This window comes from Zosterops lateralis, assembly GCF_965231275.1.
Source record: "Zosterops lateralis genome assembly, chromosome: Z".
Taxonomy (NCBI): domain Eukaryota; kingdom Metazoa; phylum Chordata; class Aves; order Passeriformes; family Zosteropidae; genus Zosterops; species Zosterops lateralis.
Window position 1 is genome coordinate 69,705,056 of NC_139800.1, and position 18,163 is coordinate 69,723,218.

The following is an 18,163-nucleotide window of genomic DNA, read 5'->3' on the forward strand; positions in this document are numbered from 1 at the left end:
GAGTATTTAAGGAAAATTTTGAAAGCTTAGTTTGTTTAATGTTCGTGAATGAAATCATACGAAAATCTCCTGAACAAACAGAAGCTTTTTTTTTTAGAAAAAGGGAAAATCCCTGAAAAAACCCAGGCAAGTTTATGTTGCGCCAAGAAAATCATGGGACAGAATTGTGTAATTTTAATTTTATTATACCTTATATTAAAGTTTTCCTGTAAAATGCTAGAACAGTTGGAAATATTTGACATGTGGAAAATCAAAGCAACAAACTTAGAATTTATACTTTATCTGGATATATAATTAACATCTGGACACAAATATCTAGCTAGTAAGAAGTTTTCATGCAGTGTGTGGTTATAATTTGCAAAACTGCTACAACCCCCCATATAATCTTGGTCACTTGAATTACAAAGAATGTCGTATCAATTGATTGATCCCTTAAAAAATAATGAATTTTCCAAAACTGAAACCATAAATTTCTTAGAAAAATGTGAGATTCAGAAAAAAAAAATGGTCTGAGTTTTTAAGACCAGAGACATCAAGTCTCTGCAAATTTAATTTAGAACTCAAATCTTACAAGCAATTGATTTTATCATCTGCTTTTGAAATGCTAACTCTAAGGACTTACATAATGCCAATTGAACTTATTTAGTAGTGGTATTTCTAAGATATTAGCAAGTTTCTTTTTGTACACTTTTTTCTCAAGAATATTTTTTAATAGCCCAAATGGAGAAATTGATAAATTCTCATTCTACACGCATGTTCACAGCAGTGTTCTCAGTTAATAAAGATGAAAAGTCAACTAGACTACTTCTAGACTAATAACTAGAACTCTGACAGAAGATAATAATTCCATGCCAAACCAAAATAAACACATTTGTTTTCTGCTCTTGAAATATTTGTTTATGCAGCGAAGTACAGAATTGTAGAGTGGTCAGAGGTGGCAGGGACCTCTGGAACCAGCCAGGTCTAACAGCCTGCTCCAACCATCACCTACAGCCAGGTGCCAGGACCATATCCAGTCATCATTTTAACATGTGTATGTATGGAAATTCCACAACCTATCTGAGCAACCTGCAATGGTGCTTGAGCATCGTCAAAATGGTAAAGAATTTCCCAATGTTCTGACTGAACATCCTGTGTTTCAGTTTGTGCCCATTGCCTTTGATCCTGTCACTGGACCACGGAAGAGTCTGGCTCTGATTTCTCTGCATCTTCTCTTCAGGTACATTGGTGAGATCCCTACTCCTCTCCTGGCTGAGGGATCCTGTCTTTCTCAGCCTTTCCATATAAGAGACACTCTCCAGTTTCTTCAGCATTGCAGCGGGCCTTCAGTGCACGATTTTCAGCTCTGTTTCTCCCTTGCTTTGGTGAGAACCGGACACATAGCTCCAGGTGTGGCCCCACCCATGATGAGTAGAACTTACCTGAGGATGAAACCAGTGAAGCAGATTTAGCACAGAGGGGCTGTGTATTTTCACCTGCAGTATCAACGTTATACATAGACTAAATTCACTAAATTCACCGCTAAGAAAAACCAAACTGCCATTATGGTAAACATAGTATACAAGATAGAAATTTTGTGAATGTTCCTGCTCTGTATATCATTAAACTTTACTAGCTGCCTGCCACAAGATGCCATCTATTTGCTGATGAAGGAAACAATGAAGCAGATCCAATTTAATTTAGTTTTGTTCAATCTGTGAACCAGACAAAAAGAAAATAGAAGAGACTTCCCAGTTTTAGAAAACACTGAAACTAGTGTTTCTGAAAAGAAATAATTAGTTCTTCTCTATTGATCTGCTCATTAAATTCCAAGGGTAGGAAAAATACATGGAACTTTGACAAAAATCAATTACTCTGGTAATGGCATTACCTCTGAGTATGTTTACAGGTGAAACAACATGAAGGTTACAGAAAGCAGGTGAGGTGTGGCTGAAAGTAAAAGATTATGGTATTGAGACAAAACCAGGAGAAATCTCAAGTTTCCACATTGAGGCATATTTGTTATGCAGCCTAATAAATGATGGGAATAACTATAGATATCGATTGTAGAGTATCACTTTAACCCTCAGAGCATCACTAACCTAGTAATCAAACAAGATACACTTAAATGTGTTTCACTTCAGGATATGTCAGTTGGACTTCCCAAGAATTAAAATGGCATGCCTTAAAAAGATCATTATTCAAGAAAATATCTCCTTTCTCATATATTTAAAACAGGAGGAAAGTTCATATTGCTCTTCGGGACCATACTAATGTCACAATAAGGCACAGTCCAAACGAAAAGCTACATTACTGTAATTTAAGTAGGTACAAAGTTCTAAACAAGCCCTACTGTGGTGATAGAGGAACATGATTTCCCTGAGGGACAATGGGATTTGGAGATACTGTCAGCTAGTTAGATCCTACAGGAAAAGTGTATGTAGCTGTAGGTTTGCTTTTTTCACTTTAAAAAATATTCAAAAGGAGACAAAAGCAGATGATTTTTACATGAATTTAAAGAAAACTTTACATAGGCAATAAAAATGCTTGGTTTTACATTATTTCCAGAACAAACACAGCATCAGGACTGGCAAATGATTAAGATCTTACTAGTAATATAAAACAATGAAGATAATCTAGAGAAAAAAAAAACAAAACTAATATATGAAATTCCTAGTTCTACAAGCCAATCAGGCTGGCTAGTTTCTACTTTATTCTGACTCTCTCTGGTTACGAACATTCCGCTTCAAAACAGGGAAACGCATTTGGTAAAAGTGTTAGTTGCATCTTTAAATAGCAAAAAAATATGTAAAAATTCAAGACCAATTTTTGTAACTGGAAAAAAAAAAAGAATGTTTAAAAGAAGATTCTTCATTTTTTTAAAAAAAGTAATATTGGTCTTTTATAGTATTCTTTGGATGAATTCTGACCTAGCCCAAATAATAGAAAATTATGCAGAGAGATGAAATACCTAAAAGAGAAGGATTTTTGTCGGTGGCAAGGTATGAAAAATAAATTGTGCAAGCATTGAAATCTGAAACATTTCAAACACCACAAACACCGAAAAGCTGCCTGAAAATTGGGTTCTAAGGATCCCAGGTAATCTGTTTTGCATCTTATTTTATAGCTGGCAGAATCAAAGGGAATACTGTACTGACAAAATGTTTTACTGGGTTTCTTGGAGATAACCTTCTTGTAATATAAGAGTGGGTCTGTGCTCCACTTGGCCTTTATATGAGAGGGGATGGCTCTGAGATCTTTGAAAAAAATATTTTGAATATGCATTTTCCCCCATCTGCCTTGTCTGATTGCAAAAACTCAATCACTCAAAAGTCAGAGAATTACAGTTGTGAGACTTCATAATGCAACTGTATTTCTCAAACAAGACCAGGTATTATCTAGCATTCCCATGAGTGCAAGAAATTGGACATGGCATGATAACATACAACTGGACAACTATAACTAGTGAGGTTGAAGACTCAGTTGCTGATCAAACACAATACTGTGAAGTTAGAAGGGCCAGAATTTCATAATTCTTCCACAAATTTATCAATATTTTACTTTAAAATAGTTGTTTTCTTTAAAATAATGTCTCTGCAAGGTATTCCAGTATTAATTTTATTATAGTCTTCTGTAATAAACATTCTTATTTTTCCCCTAGAATACAGCTTCCCATTCCTCCTTTACACTTAGGATCAGAACAGGACTTCCTAGTCAATCAGTTCTCATGTCTTTATCCTGGTCACAACTTGATCAACCTCCATTTGGAATTTTAGAATTCAGTAAATCCATTACTAGTTCGTTGTTCCAACAACTCACCTCTACTGAAGATTGAAAGCCTTCCAATGTCAAAGAGAAAATTAATTGTAGTCAGTTTGCTCATTTGTTCTGAAAGCTTTTGTTGCATTTTCTCTTTTTATTTATGGTTGCATATTTCATGAAGCGCTTCAACTTTTTAGATTGAACGAGCTTATTTTATTCACCTTTTTGTAGAAAACAAACTTCTCTGGCACATTTCTGCACATTTTATCCTTCAAAAGTGATTTCTTCTGGAGCTGAGGACACAAGTGATACACTATATAAAATAACATAGAAAAGAACTTTAGTGGGTACTTCTGACTGTAATATACACATAAACTGTTGGTCATATTTGCCCTTTTGATGAGCATCTTTGGTCTAGGCAAATACCTCACCAAATTCAGCTCACAGTCTTTTACTACTTTTTATCTGGGCACACTAGATACTCTCCTAGAAACCACTTATATTTTGCCATTTTCAGGTAGGTTTTGTATCCAGTCTTAAATACCAGGAACTTAAACTTCTATAATGGCTTTAGATACTGTCTCAGAATAAAGCAGTTTATAAAAGCTGGTTAAATCTCCTGCATTTATTTGTAAATAGCTTTTGGGGACATAACCAGATCAAAAACACATTTTTTTTTCTGTGTCTCTCTCTTCCTGTCCCTGTAGCTTTCTCCTAAAATCTGTACTCTTACTAGCACGGTATAAATTCTCAAAAATTCAATCCAATTTAATTTCTGCGATTATTCAATTCCCTCTTTAATTTCCAGATTAGGCCTACACTGGACACCACAATGCCACCCTCCTCCCCAGTTTTCTTAAGAATGTTGTTGGCTTCATCTGAACACACTTTCTTTCATACCAAGCTCCTCTAGCTTCTCTTTTTGCCTTCCGTTCTGCCCCCTTCCTGTGGTGATAAAACAAAACCACCAGTTGGTAGAGTGACAACTAGACATAGATAACAACAAACCTAGCTGATCTGGTAGACCAAGGAAGGTCTTCATGCCTTATTACCAGTATAATAATTTAGCAATTTCATGGGTTATTCTTGCTATACAAGCATGTAGGCAGTTACCTCAGCATGTTATTTCAAATTACATGTCCTACTGTACTATAATTAGGAGAATATAAAAGAAAACCAAAAAAATGGAAACACAAAAAGAAGTTTTTACTATATTCTTCCTTTAAACAGACTGGCATGCCAGCTGGCTTATGCATATTCTTAGACCTCTCATCAAGCTGTTAACTGGGATATATCTTGAGGAAAAAACATTCTGGATTAAAGCCTGAAATTATAATTAATTTCAGGGCTTGGGATCATCAGTGACCAGCAGAGGAACGCTTCACTGGAAAGCAGCTTTCTGCAGTCCTGTGGGCTTGGAGAGGTCACTTCTGGCTGTGGGGATGGGACAGCACTTTGGAGGGACCCTGAGGTGGCAAGGAAGAGGGTGGAGAAGATCCAGGGAAGTCCATGGTCACCACACACTGACCCTACAAGATGCTGTAGAAACCAGCCGATTTTCCACTTTCTTATCTATTTGAACAGATAAGAAAACTTATCTATTTGAATAAATAGATAACTTATCAATTTGAATAAATAGAAACATATTCTCCTGTCTAACTTACTTGTTTTCTTTTTATAGAAGAACGTCTCCATTTAGTTTCTGTACTATTATATGAATACTGGGAAATGTGTGCTTGTCTCTAAGAACAGATGGTTGGGGATTCGAGACGATGCCCTGGCTTTCACTGTGAAAACAAAGTCACTGCTGATGTCTCCAGTTTCAGCTCTTTCTCTTGACTCTAAGATGTCTTGGAGTCTTTAAAGGGATGGACTTTTCAGGACTGACTGTTTCTGCCCACAGCAGTGACAGCTCCCAGGCTCTCCCACAGTTATTCTCCTGCAGAGGAGTCTAATAATTTATACCAAATGCAAACAAACTCAGACTTTCTTATGCCCTTAACAAATCCTCATGATTGATGTCTGCAACGCGTTTAATGGCTGGAAACTCCAGCATGTGGAAACTTCCCGAGGCACGGGAGGAGAACAATATTTCAAACGGATGGGCCTCTGCAAGTGTCCAGAGCCTTTTGCTGTGGGCAGCTCGTATTGCCTCAAGTGGGAACGCGCTATATCCTGGCGCGTTTTGCAACTGCTTTTCCCTCTTGCAACACTCACACAGAACATTTTAATGCGTTTGTTTTATTTCAGTTTCTCGAAAAGAAACATTCCTGATGACTTTTTCTCAGTTACGATTATTAATATGACTATGATTTATATCTGTGCTCCTTTCCCCTGGGCAGGGCTGTGGCCTGGCACACCGGGCCGGGCCGCGGTGGGGCAGGCGGGGCGGGCCGGGCCCGGCGGGAAGCGCCGCCACCTGCGGGGGCCGGGCCGCCCTGGGGGTATTTAGCGGAGCGTTGGGGCGGGTGCCGAGGCAGGCAACGGTCTGGGGCGCCATGAGGGGCGGCGGCATCGAGAACCCGGCCTTCGAGGCGCCCGGCGCCGCCCCGGACCCGCAGCGCTGCCCAGACCCCGGTGCGGCCCCCGCAGAGCCCGGGCCCGGCCCCGAGGAGGGGCCCTGCGGCTGGGGAACCTGCAACCCCCGGGCGCTGCAGCTCTGCAACAACCCCGAGGGGTACCTGGCCGCCTATAGCCTGCTGGCCATCTTCCAAGGTAACCTGTGCCTGCCCCGTCCCGGGCCGGGGGGAGCCTGGGCGGGAGAAGGCGGGGAAGGAGGATAGGGAGTGTTCTGGGTGGGGGGGGGAGGGGAGACAGGGCTCCTCCAGAACTGAACAGTGCCAGTAATGGTTTGGCTGGGGGGGAAAGTACACTTGTGCCCGGGATGGGGAAGTTGCATAGTGTTACTTTTTGTATTTCACTCTGTTTCTCCTCTCCTCTTTCCCCATGTACTTTATTGACCACTGCAAAGTCTAGGGTCCTACCAGCTCTTTGCTTCATGCCCTTGTCAATGCTGCATTCCCATGGATCACAGGAAAACAGTGCCTCCTGTGCTCGCACGGGCAGAGATTTACAAACCAGGGATTAAAACACCAATATAAATATAAAATCGTAGTACCCCCACTGCTTTCTTACCTGCTTTTGCTAACTGGAACACTGTCCTGGCCTGGTTGGGTGGAACTTTGGGTGAATTTGAAAGCAGCAAAAACATGTGATTTTCATTCTGTGAATACCAGTGCAGCCATCTCCCTAAAATTTAACCAGAAGTTAACCTTGGGAATAACCTGAAGTTTAGCTTGGCCTGAATTCCTGTTGTTTGGCTTCAGAGATTCTTGTCTGTGTTTTCGGTTTTCTGTGATAATTGCTTAGGGCCTTAGCAAGCTTTGGATTTAGAAAGTAGAAATGTTGGGGAGGAGAAGAATTACTGTAAAAAATATTAAAAATTGAGGTCTGTGAAACTCAGATATTTGTATCCCAGAAGGAGTGAGTGGGTCAGTATTCATAGCCTTTAAAGTTTGTTTGACTAGCTAGAAAAGAGAAAGGTGTTTCCTGAACAATTTGCTGTAAGGATCCTTGTTGTTACTCATTCAGGGACTTCTATAAAGAGGTGGAGTGTTGGGTGTTTGATGTTAGAGCAGAGAGCAGTCTGCACGAAAGAAATACTGGGTTTGAATGGCTCCATTCCACCTGGAACCACACTAAGGCAACTAGAATAGTATGAGGAGAAAAGAATTGGAAGCTCTGCTTAAAACCTAGAAGGATTTTAATGCTACTCGTGATGCTTGGAGAGTCCTTGACTCTAGTCCGTGAACTAGAGTCTAAGCATGTGTTTCTGTGAACTTTTTCCATTTTAGCCCCTTCAGATTTTGATATTTTCTTACTATATAGGTTTAGTGTTAGAAAAGAAGTATTTAGAAAGTTTTAGGATAAGCTTGTTGTTTCTTGCTTGAATTTGAAAAGTCATGCTACAGCTGGTAGGATCAGAAGATGATTACTGTTGCAATTGTCCTGCCAAATTTGTTTTCCCTATAAATAAAAAGAAGGGGAATGTGTCTGTGGAAGAACTTCTTACATCATAGGTTTCAATAGCTGAGCAGTAGAAGACTTTTAGAATACACATATAAATTTTTTGAGTGGCATGGGAATATGGATAGGCAATTGAAAATGCCCTGAATATGACACTGAAAAGATTGTTAAACTAAACAAAGTGTCTTGAATATTTCTAACGTGTCTAAATTTCTTCAAATCAGTCCTGTTCTGATCTGTTTGTTGAGCTGAACAACAAACTCGTCATACTTTAAAATCTTGGTTGTAGTCTGGCTCCCACTCATAAAAACAACTTTTATCATAAGAATCTCTGTCTCCTTCAGAGGTTGTGGGTGTTGCTTGTGCCACTCATCCAGCTACTACTCCTTCTGTTATCAAACTGTGTATTTATGCCAGCCACCTAATGAATCTAGTTCAGGTTTAGGGCCTTAAAGGAGGGAAACTTATGATGTTTGTTTTGGAAGCCGGTGTGTAGGCGTGGCTATTGCAGATCTTGTGACATACTTGATGTGTTAGGTGGATTTTCTGACAAGAACCTTTACTTTGGTTAGAACATAAAGGAAACTGGATGTTGAAGACAAGCTCCAATTCTTTTTGAGATGCGGGAAGAATCAGGGTCATCAGCAAGAATTTCAGGGTTGTGTGTGAAACTCAGTGAAAATATTCAGGTCTTGCAGCTTCAGACACAACTAGAATTTTGAAGTTATGTGACCTTATACTGTACTTACATGTACTGTGTATATAAGTATATACAATTTGGGTCTGTCCTGGTTTAAGGCAAACTTGGGAGGAAACTGCCAAAAGTGTCCCTCTAGAAAACAGATTCCAGCGACCCCTCCCCCTGCTGGTTTGGGAAGAGATTTCCTTAGAGAAAAGTGGAACAAACTGTTTATTTAACAACCAAAGTATTCGCAAGCATAAAAAAAGGAATAATATTAAACAATAAAATTTCTTGCTGTTGTGAAGAAATGGCAAATTCAGAAAATCCTGTTCACGGGGTGTAGCTCAGCTCACTCAGTCTCTTATCAGTCCCTCCTGCACCAGGAAATGCCACATCCCGGCCCCAGTGGGCCACAGGTGTGAGCTCCTGGGGGTTTTCTGGGTTTTCAGTCCAGAGCAGGGCTGGTCATTTCCAAGTGCAGGGAACTTCTCTTTAGTCAGCTTGCTAAAGCTAACTAAAAAGCAGAGGAGAGGTCCCTCCGGCGTGTCCGTGCTCCTGGTGACACTGTCCGTGTGAGAGGATGCAGGGGAGCGAGTGCAGATTTTGAAGGTAAACTCTGTGCTTCTTCTCCCTCTTTGCTGTTGGAACCAAGCTTAAAGATGCAGAACTTAATACCCAGCATAAACAGAAGAGAGGATTGGGGATACAAGGTTCATAAAGTCGCCCCAGGACAGGTCTAATCATTTGATTTACCCTCCAAATTACAGAAGCCATCACTGAGAAAGATAAGATATATCTATTAAAATCACCTAATGCACCTCTAGAAAAGATTATTTCTTCGTGTGTTGAAGATTAATGAAGTACTACATAACACACTTTTTATGAATGTAAGTTGTTATACTAGACTTTTTAAAGGTGTGAACATAGTGGATGATTATCTGCAGTGACCTGGTATGTTGTGAATCTAACTGAAGGCATGTATTTGTCAGAATATTTTCTAGCTGCTCTTGAAAATAGATTGTTTCCATTACCACATCATATGCTGTGTTGCAGCTTCTCAGAAGATTTCAGGGGAAAGAAACTTAACTCTAATTTCTTGCCCTTTCTGTTTCAGGTACATGTGAAACCTGTATTTCCAGAATACAAAACACTTCTTTGCCTAGAATGTTTTTACATGACTAATAATTGCTTTCTGTATGGCACTTAGAGTTGCCTGAATGTATGATTGCATCTAATAATACAGTAACTGGATATGCTGCAGTTCATAGCTGTAATGGAAAACAAGATAGAGGTTATCTCACTATTTTGAGTACAAGGACTGTTTATTTCTCATGTCATTAATAGTTTTTAGTAAATAAAGCAACAGAAACACAGTTGATTCTCCAGTCTAATCTACCAAAAAATCTTTGAAAATCAGTAGTATTTTATAGGCTGATCAGACATGGTACTTTTACCAAGGCCTTTTTAATTGTTACTTTTGTGTGCCTGTTGTTAAAGCCACCATTCTTATAACAACTGCAAAACATGTGTTTTTGTTGAATGGATGAAGAAAAAAATACTGTGTTTTGTGGTATCAAATAGGGTTGTTTTATAATTAATCTGGATTTTATGTGTCAGTACACACTGCCTAAATCTCTTAACAGATGTGGTAGGACAAGAAGATTTTGGTTGAGAATAGTTAAACTAATTTCTGTGCTACAATTTTAAGTGTCGGGATGTCCTTACAGAACTTGTTTTTCAGATCAAGTTGGTACCAGCCAGGTTCTACCTTTCCACTTGCCGTGTAGCACACCTTCATGAAGGTGTTTTAAAACCTTATTAAATGTTTGAAGTTCTGGCAGATGGGAAAAACTTGTTCATTCCTTCATGCTAGCATTCATTGTTCTTTGGTTAATGTTTCTTAAGAGGAAAATGAAGTTGCTGAATGTGTAACTATTGGCACTGGAAAGATTCCTCTGTACTTGTGTACAAGTGTACAATCCCGTATGAATTTAAATGTGGTGACTAAACTAATAAGTGAAATTGTCAGCCTTAATGAAGTGGCCATAGTAGGGTATTGGAACTAATACTGTGCCAAGAGATGTTTCCATATAGAAAGCTGAAGTTTGGCTGTTAGAAAACAGCTGGTTTATTTGGAGTAATTTTTTTTTACGCATTAGAGTGCTCTAAGGAAATGCTGAAGTTTGGCTCAAGTAGTTGTACTTATGGATGGTGCAATGCTTGTTGAACGCTAACTTAAACACATTTCTGTCACTAGTCTTGTGTTCTCTTCTTAGAATGACAGTAGAAAATCACGTTTTAATTTTAGAGTAAGAGTAACTGTAGGATCTGTGTCAGGGGAGATCCTCATCAGTCATCTGTAAGGTTACAGAACTCAAACATACTTGTGCCTCTGACTCTAAGACATCACAACCTTTTTTTCAGGTATATATTTTATTATAGGCACAATTTAATTAGACTATGATAAGGTTAGCTGACAGTGTCATAATTAGAGCTATTTTTCTTGTAACTGAATCCTATTTTGGGACTGCTAAAACTGAACTCTCATCTTTTTCACAGAAACAGAATACGAAGCAGGGTAGAAGATTGAAGTTTGTCCATTTTTTACAAAAGCATTGTCTGTGGACTGAGTGTCTAGGCATGTGCTGGCAATTGTAGCTTACTTCTACTTTTAGTTAATTCTTTTGCAGTTCATCTGTGCTTCAGTAGGGCAGCTTGTGCAATGACTTTTTTCCATGTTGTTTGATACTTTTTCTTCAGGGAAGTTACAGGTTCAAGGGGCAAACCTGTTTTGCTCAGTTGAGTAAATCACCTCTTTTCTCTGAAACAGTTGCAAAGAATTTTTAAATAGCTTTACAATTTTTTATATTATACAGGATGCATGTTCATTGAAAAGCCTTCTTTTATCTTCTTTTTGTGGAGGCAGGGATTTGGTTGTTTGCAATAATTTTCAAAACTTGCTTCAGCTATAGCATGTATCCTAATGTGAGTTTTAACCTTGACTAAATTACCTTTAATTTTTAAAGTATCTTATGATGCCATAAGGCATTCTGTTTGAAATCTGTACTTCAGACAACTGTGTAGGGCCTGTGCAATTTGGCTGGCTAAGCTGGCACTGTATTGATCCACTCTGTACCTAACAAATACTTTATAAAGGAGCCTTGTATAAATATACATTAATTTTAATCTTTCCATCACACAAGGGTAAGTTTACCTCTGCAGCTCTATTGAATTAAAGTATCTCTGACTAATTATCTCCTTTTATTTTTATTTTTGTAGGTATTGTGGTAAATGGCCTGGTTAACATTAGTATTTCTACAATTGAGAAGCGTTACGAGTTGAACAGTTCTCTCACTGGATTAATCTCAGCAAGCTATGACATTGCTTTTTGTGTACTGGCACTGTTTGTATCTTACTTGGGAGAAAGAGGGCACAAACCAAGGTGGCTTGCTTTCTCAGCATTTATGCTGGGACTGGGCTCACTTATATTTTCCTTACCACACTTCAGTAGTGGAAAATACGAATATGGTGGAAGTAAACTTGAAGGTAAGTTTTTGGTTATTTTGGAAATTACTCTAAAAAAACAAAATCTCTGTATCAACATGGTGCAATTCCTAATTTGGCATAACATAGTCAATCTCTGTCAATGTCCTAAAAAAGGGTGCTATCTGTGACTGAAAATTGATGCTTTGAAATCTGTAAGTTCATCTGCACAGTGAACTTTATTTTTCCAGAGGCAATCTGAGCGTCAATATCAGTTCTTACTCTTAAGCAACATTTGAATAAAATTATTTTTTTCTTGCTTTGATGAATGTAATTAAAATTCACTTTAAAGAAAACTTACCTGGCATGTCTTTGTGACTAGGAATCAAGTTAAGTCACCAATGCAGGAGAAATGTTAAAGCTGTTAGACTTAGCATCTTACCTGGAAGGTGACTACTTCTTGCATTTCTTTGTGGTTTTGAACTCTTAAAGGCATGTTGCTTAATTCAACAAGTTTCTCTATGTCCTTTTAAAATATGTTGGCTTTAGCTTGCGGATTTATTTGAAATAAAGAGGAAATAAGCAGTACTGAATAAAGGAGTACTTAAATCATGGGTGTAGCTATCTCTCAGTTCTTAAATGTCTTTCACAAAACAAGACAGCACAATGTGATTAATGCCAACAATCTGTATTTCAATTTAGTGGCACACCTGTAACACAGAAATGCTCAGGTATGTTTGAAAGCAAGATGACCTAATCTTTTAGGGTTGTCTTGTTACTGCAGTCTTTAATCAAATTTATGCCGTCAATGATTAAGCATATTAGAGTGCTCGCTAAAAGAAAATCAGTAGCTATTAAGGAACGTGATAAAAGGTTGTTGATTCTCAAATTAATTTCTTTAGTAATTTTTGTCCACTTCTATGAGCTGTCTAGATGTTAGTTAAAAAGGTTGGACAAGCTGTTTTTTCCTATCTAATAAATGAGGATCTGATATAGAAATTAACTGAACTTTCAACTGAACAAGTTGAAAAGAAAACATCTTTAGTGTTTTGGGGATAAGCTTGTTAGCTCTTGGGAGGAGGACAACAGATTACTTGCTCCTGGCTCTGTTGCAATTGTATTTCCCTACAATTTTGGTTTCAGTTTTGACCTCTCTACTTCAGTAGGGTGAAAGGGAAGCTGAATTTAATACATAAAAGTTTAAATCTGATTGTGTTGTGTTTTTTTTTTTGTTTTTTTTTTTTGTTTTTTTTTCATTTGGAACAAGAAACTGACAGTGTGGGAGAGCAGATTACCAACTATTGCAACTGATCTTTCCCCTTTCAAACAATTTTGATTGAAATCCCAAAGAGCATGTTACCGTTTTGCCCAACAATTATCATTGAAGATGGCTGTAGATATTGATAACTTTATTAGGAATTAGTATGTTCTACATGGACTTTTAAAGCCAAAAAGCAGTGGGGAATTTTTGAATTGGAATGTGTTTTCTTCACCATAGCACCATCAGCTTTCAGCTTGCCTGCTGCTTTGACTGTTGTAATGCAGGTGCCTATGCTGTGCCTGTGGTGAGCACACTTAAGATCTTAAGCTGACTTAAACAAAACACTATCAAAAATAAATGACTGAAAGTGCAGGGAATATCTGCACCATGGCAGTCAACATAAATCTTCAGGTGCAGTGCAACAGCATCTCTTAACTGTCAAGTAAACCCACAGCACAGGATTATGGTTTAATTAGTTCTGAGGTTGATGGAACACTTTAACTATACAATTAATTGCAGAATTTAATAGCACCGCAGCCCAGAAGCCTTCCTTTTGAATTATTTGTGTGAGTCGCTTGTAGAAATCCTAATTTTTTGGTTAAGCTTCTATTAATATCTACCCCTTATTTTATTTCTGAACAGGTCTTGTTATTAGTTGGTTACTTAATTATTAGTGCTTGTCTGTTATATGTCAGTACAGTGCCTTTTACGTGCAGGATAACTTTAGAGTTCAATGCAATATTTAATGTGGCTGCCATATTAATTAATAAATCTAGTCTGAAATACAGAATACATCTAGCCTCCAGCATAAGTCTTACAGACTTCCCGGAACTTACTGCTTTATGTTGGGATAATAATTTACTTTTGTTCTGCATATACACATATCCTACTCTACAAATCTATTTGATCATTTATTTATCATAATACCACTTCCTAGAAATAGTTTAATCCATTTAATATTGAAAATTTTGCTAATCAGTGGTCTGCTTATTAGTGACTTTTTTTTTTTTTTTTTTTTTTTTTTTTTTTTTTTTTTTTTTTTTTTTTTTTTAAGCCACCGTAAAATGTGTTTTCTATTCTCCAGAAAGGTTTTAGACTCCCAATTTGTAACCCAGGTGTGACCAGCTGTTTGCTCTGGTAACTTTCCCAGGTGCCTCAGTTGGCTTCGGTGTGAGCAGTCGGGGGCTCCCCCTGCTGGTGCCTCCCGAACAGAATAAATTCCGTTCGATTAATCGGGTGGCGCCGAGCACTGTGAAAACTCCAAATATTATAAGCAGTGTAGCTTTAAACTTCAGTCTCGGATTTTATTTTTAAAAATTAAAAGTATTTCAATATGTCTGTGACAGAAAATGCGAATCATAGTTTCTTACCTGACACAAGAAAAATAACTTCTTTGTGAAGACAGTCAAACATTGGAACAGATTACCCAGGATATTTCCTACATTGAAAGGAAGAAAAACTTTAAAGACTCTTTCTTTTAAAGTGAGATTTTCTTATCCTGCATGTTGGCCTGTTTCTGTGCAATGGCACTTTAACACCTATTGTGTGCTACAGAAAATAATGATTAAGATAAGTTTTCTTTAAATACCTGGAGTGTGGCCAGCACTTTGTTTTATTTTGTTTTGTGAGCCCATAGTGTGGATTGATCTTGCCCCTTCTTTGCATAAGTAAAAAGTGTTCTCAGATGTTAAAGGGCCTAAGGAAAATAAAGGCTGTAATAATTTTGTAGTTGAATAGTGTGAATTAATCAGTCCACTTATCTGATCTGGAGGCCATTTTCATATATTAGTTCAGTGGGGCTCATTACTACCAAACTGATGGGTTTATCCTTTTTTTTTTTTAGAGTTTTATGCTCTTATGTGGAGAAACATGGAAATGTTTCTTGTCTTGTGGTATTCTGTTACCAGAAAATGCGATGATAGCAAGAGAAAGGAGAAGACAACATAATACTCCCCATTTTCAGTTCCTCTTTTCTCTTCCCTCCTTGTAGTGCCAACTACTTCAGCAGCAGACACAACCTTACACTGCTGTACCACTACTTTCCTCTTTCTGTGTGTGCACAAGTACAGAGGCTTTACGTTAACTTCTCCTTTTAGAGACACGGCAGTGTGTGTTCTAGGAGAGATAGTGATGTAGGTTTTTAAGGTTTTTAACTTTTTCACAGGCAAACACTTCTCAAAAGAGTGAATGTAAAGGGAAGATCATCTTTGCCAATGACAGAGACTGCACTTTCCATCAGGCCCAGATTTCCTCAGGTTGCTCAGGCTGCTCTGTCATGTAAGAGTGGAAGTTGTTAGTGCTCCTCAGAATTGTTATAAGGTACAAGAATGCAGTGAAGGGTCTGTTATATAGGAGTATTCATAACCTGTGTGATGACCATCTGACAGGTGGTTGGTTGGTTTTTTCATTCTTCTGGCCAATAATGCTTCAACAAGCCAACACATAGCTATAAGGCTGTTTCATTTCTGTTGCCTTTCTGGAGAGGAAACAAAAACAAAGCCCTGCTACTATATCTTTCGTGGAATATGGTATCAGAGAAGGCTTGGCACTGCCATATTGGATATATTACTAGGTGTGAAAATTAAAATGGGAGCCTGACATAACAGCCTTCTTTTGTAGTTTAGCTTTCAGTACAGATCATTCTTCAAACCGGACTGTGATGATTTGGGTAACAGAATTGTAAAGGCTTGCTGTCTCTGTTTTTCAGATACATGTCAAACTGCAGAAACCACCTTTACTAATGCCACTTGCAGTGCCAGCAGAAACTCTTCACTTCACAAGTATCTGTATGTCTTCATGCTTGGACAGCTGCTGCTGGGAGTTGGAGGAACTCCTCTGTATACTTTAGGGACAGCTTTTATTGATGATAGTGTCCCAAAACACATGTCTTCTGTTTATATAGGTAACTTCAAAACTCTTTATAACACGTTGTCTAGATAGATCATAGACTGCAATACATTCCAAATGTTCTAATGAATTCCTTGAATTAAACAATCTTGTAATTATTATTTATGTGCATAAAGTATTTCTACATTAGTTACTGTGCAGTTTAGATATTAGTCTGCTCTGAGTACCAAGTCTTTTCAATTTTTTATTTTGTAAAGCATGGTAAAGCTACTTTGAGTACTTCTCCTGTCACCTTTTCATGTCAGTAATTGAAAATTGTTAAATGGTTAATGTGTCTTATCTGTTAACAACCAAATAAGTTGCAGCAAAAGCTTACTTTTTAGTCATGGGTTTTGAAACATACTGTGTATCAGTCAGGTCAGTAGCTAGATCATATTGTATCCTTTAATAGTTTTATTTATTTACCTTCTAATAGTAGGCTGTCCACTCAGTGCATAAGCACTGGTGTGCCTCGTGATCATTCCTGTTTTCTAGCCACATACGAATTTGACACTTGGCTGTACTGGACGTACAGAGATCTTTTCACTGGGTCTGTTTTAAAAGCTAAGGAGGACTAATATTTAACGATGATTTTTCATCTTTTTCAGTCACCGTTTTCTAGGTTATGTGCCATTTTTATTGCCAAGTTCATTGCAGTCTAAGTGTGTTTAGTGTGGGTATGAAGATATTTGTTTCCTCTTTTTCATATGTAAGCTGAGTAAAAGCATATTACCTGTGCTTGTAACTTTCAGGAGGAATTCAAAGCATCTCAGATTCCAGGACTGTTTTCAGACTAAATCAATATTTTAAGGGGCAAATTTGAAATCATTATCTGTATGCATGCAATTTTTGCACAGTTTTTCCAAGCAAGCTACTCCATTTGATGCCAACAAATAGGATAGGTGCATATGATAAATCTTAGATGACAAAGACAAGTTTTGTTTTTGCTGTTTCTTTATTTTGAGAGAGATATTACATTTTTTCTTTCTCCCCTGCCCCCTCTCCTGAAACCAGTGAAATAAATGGAGCAGAATTAGGGTTGTCTGTATGATTGGGGGAACAAGAAGTGATCTGAGAACTCAGGAGAATGGTGTCAGTGTTCATACTTTTTAAAAAAGACAATAAGTAATGCATGCAGTCTTCAGGCAACTGAGTTGAGTTCAGAAGAGCAGTGTATTCTGCCTAATATAGCAAATATATTCCACTTGCACTGGAATGCAAGTGGGTGAGTAGGTAACTAAGCCCTGAATCTTGCTTCGTGCAATGTATTAAGTGTTAAAGTATGTTATGTTGCTTTATCTTACATAAGAAGCCTTATGCAATGCAGGATAAAAACCAAAACCCCAAAAAACAACCCACAAAACAAAATGAAAATAAACCCAGAAGCCACCCCTGAAATTGTCCATAAATAGCTGCTAGCAGCTTTTACTGCAAGCCTGCAATGCGTAAGTTGGCGTTTTTCTTCTACACTGGGTGCATTTTCATGAGGACTGGGACATCTACAACTAAAGCCACTGAAGCCAAACAATTCCAGGTGATATTTAAATTGAGTGTTTGGAAGATGATAAGCACTTTCTGAGCTCAGTATGAAGTTCTGTAGGATGAATATGAACTCAACTCAGTTCCTGTGACCATGTCACTATTTCCGAAATGTGAGAAAACGTGGGATATATCTACTCCATATTTATTTTGACTTGACTGCCACATTTTGCATTGCTGTACCCTCTTGCACCCCTCTCACCCTCCTGACTCCCCCATCATTTTCTCTTACTAGAGGGAAATTAAGTGCTTGTGATCCATGCACTTCAGAAGCAAATGAGAAATCCACATTATTCCACCTGGGGAAACAGTAGGAATGCATGTTTACTAATTGAAGATGGATCTAATTGCTATTAATTGCAAGCCTTATTCTTCAGACACAGTGTTCCTGCTATCAGGGAGTGCTGAAGTGCAACAGAACTCTGTCTGGTAGACCAGGAACACTATTGTGACATCAAAAAAAGTCTTGTGTTTTGTAGGGTATGGTTACACTAGCAACTTTGCAGGTTGATGTTTTCTGTTTTGGGGAGAGGGTTTTGTTTGTT

General features: G+C 38.0%; 1 protein-coding gene and 1 long non-coding RNA gene across 2 annotated transcripts in view; one reads left to right on the top strand and one right to left on the bottom strand.

Annotated features, from left to right (window-relative positions):
- Positions 1-221: 221 nt before the first annotated feature.
- LOC310922395 lies at positions 222-4,689 on the bottom strand. Its single transcript, XR_014592416.1, has 3 exons — positions 4,642-4,689; positions 3,963-4,054; positions 222-1,475 (listed from the first exon to the last, which is right to left on the bottom strand). It is a non-coding gene; the product is annotated as an uncharacterized lncRNA (long non-coding RNA).
- A 1,550-nt stretch (positions 4,690-6,239) lies between these two features.
- Positions 6,240-18,163, top strand: part of SLCO4C1 (solute carrier organic anion transporter family member 4C1) — a gene marked incomplete at its 5' end in the record, with an annotated part of 28,422 nt that continues 16,498 nt past the window's right edge. Inside the window, 3 exons of the mRNA XM_083883189.1 lie at positions 6,240-6,456; positions 11,729-11,995; positions 15,901-16,095. Of these exons, the coding sequence (XP_083739315.1) occupies positions 6,240-6,456; positions 11,729-11,995; positions 15,901-16,095 (679 nt within the window). The remainder of the gene's footprint in view (positions 6,457-11,728; positions 11,996-15,900; positions 16,096-18,163) is intronic.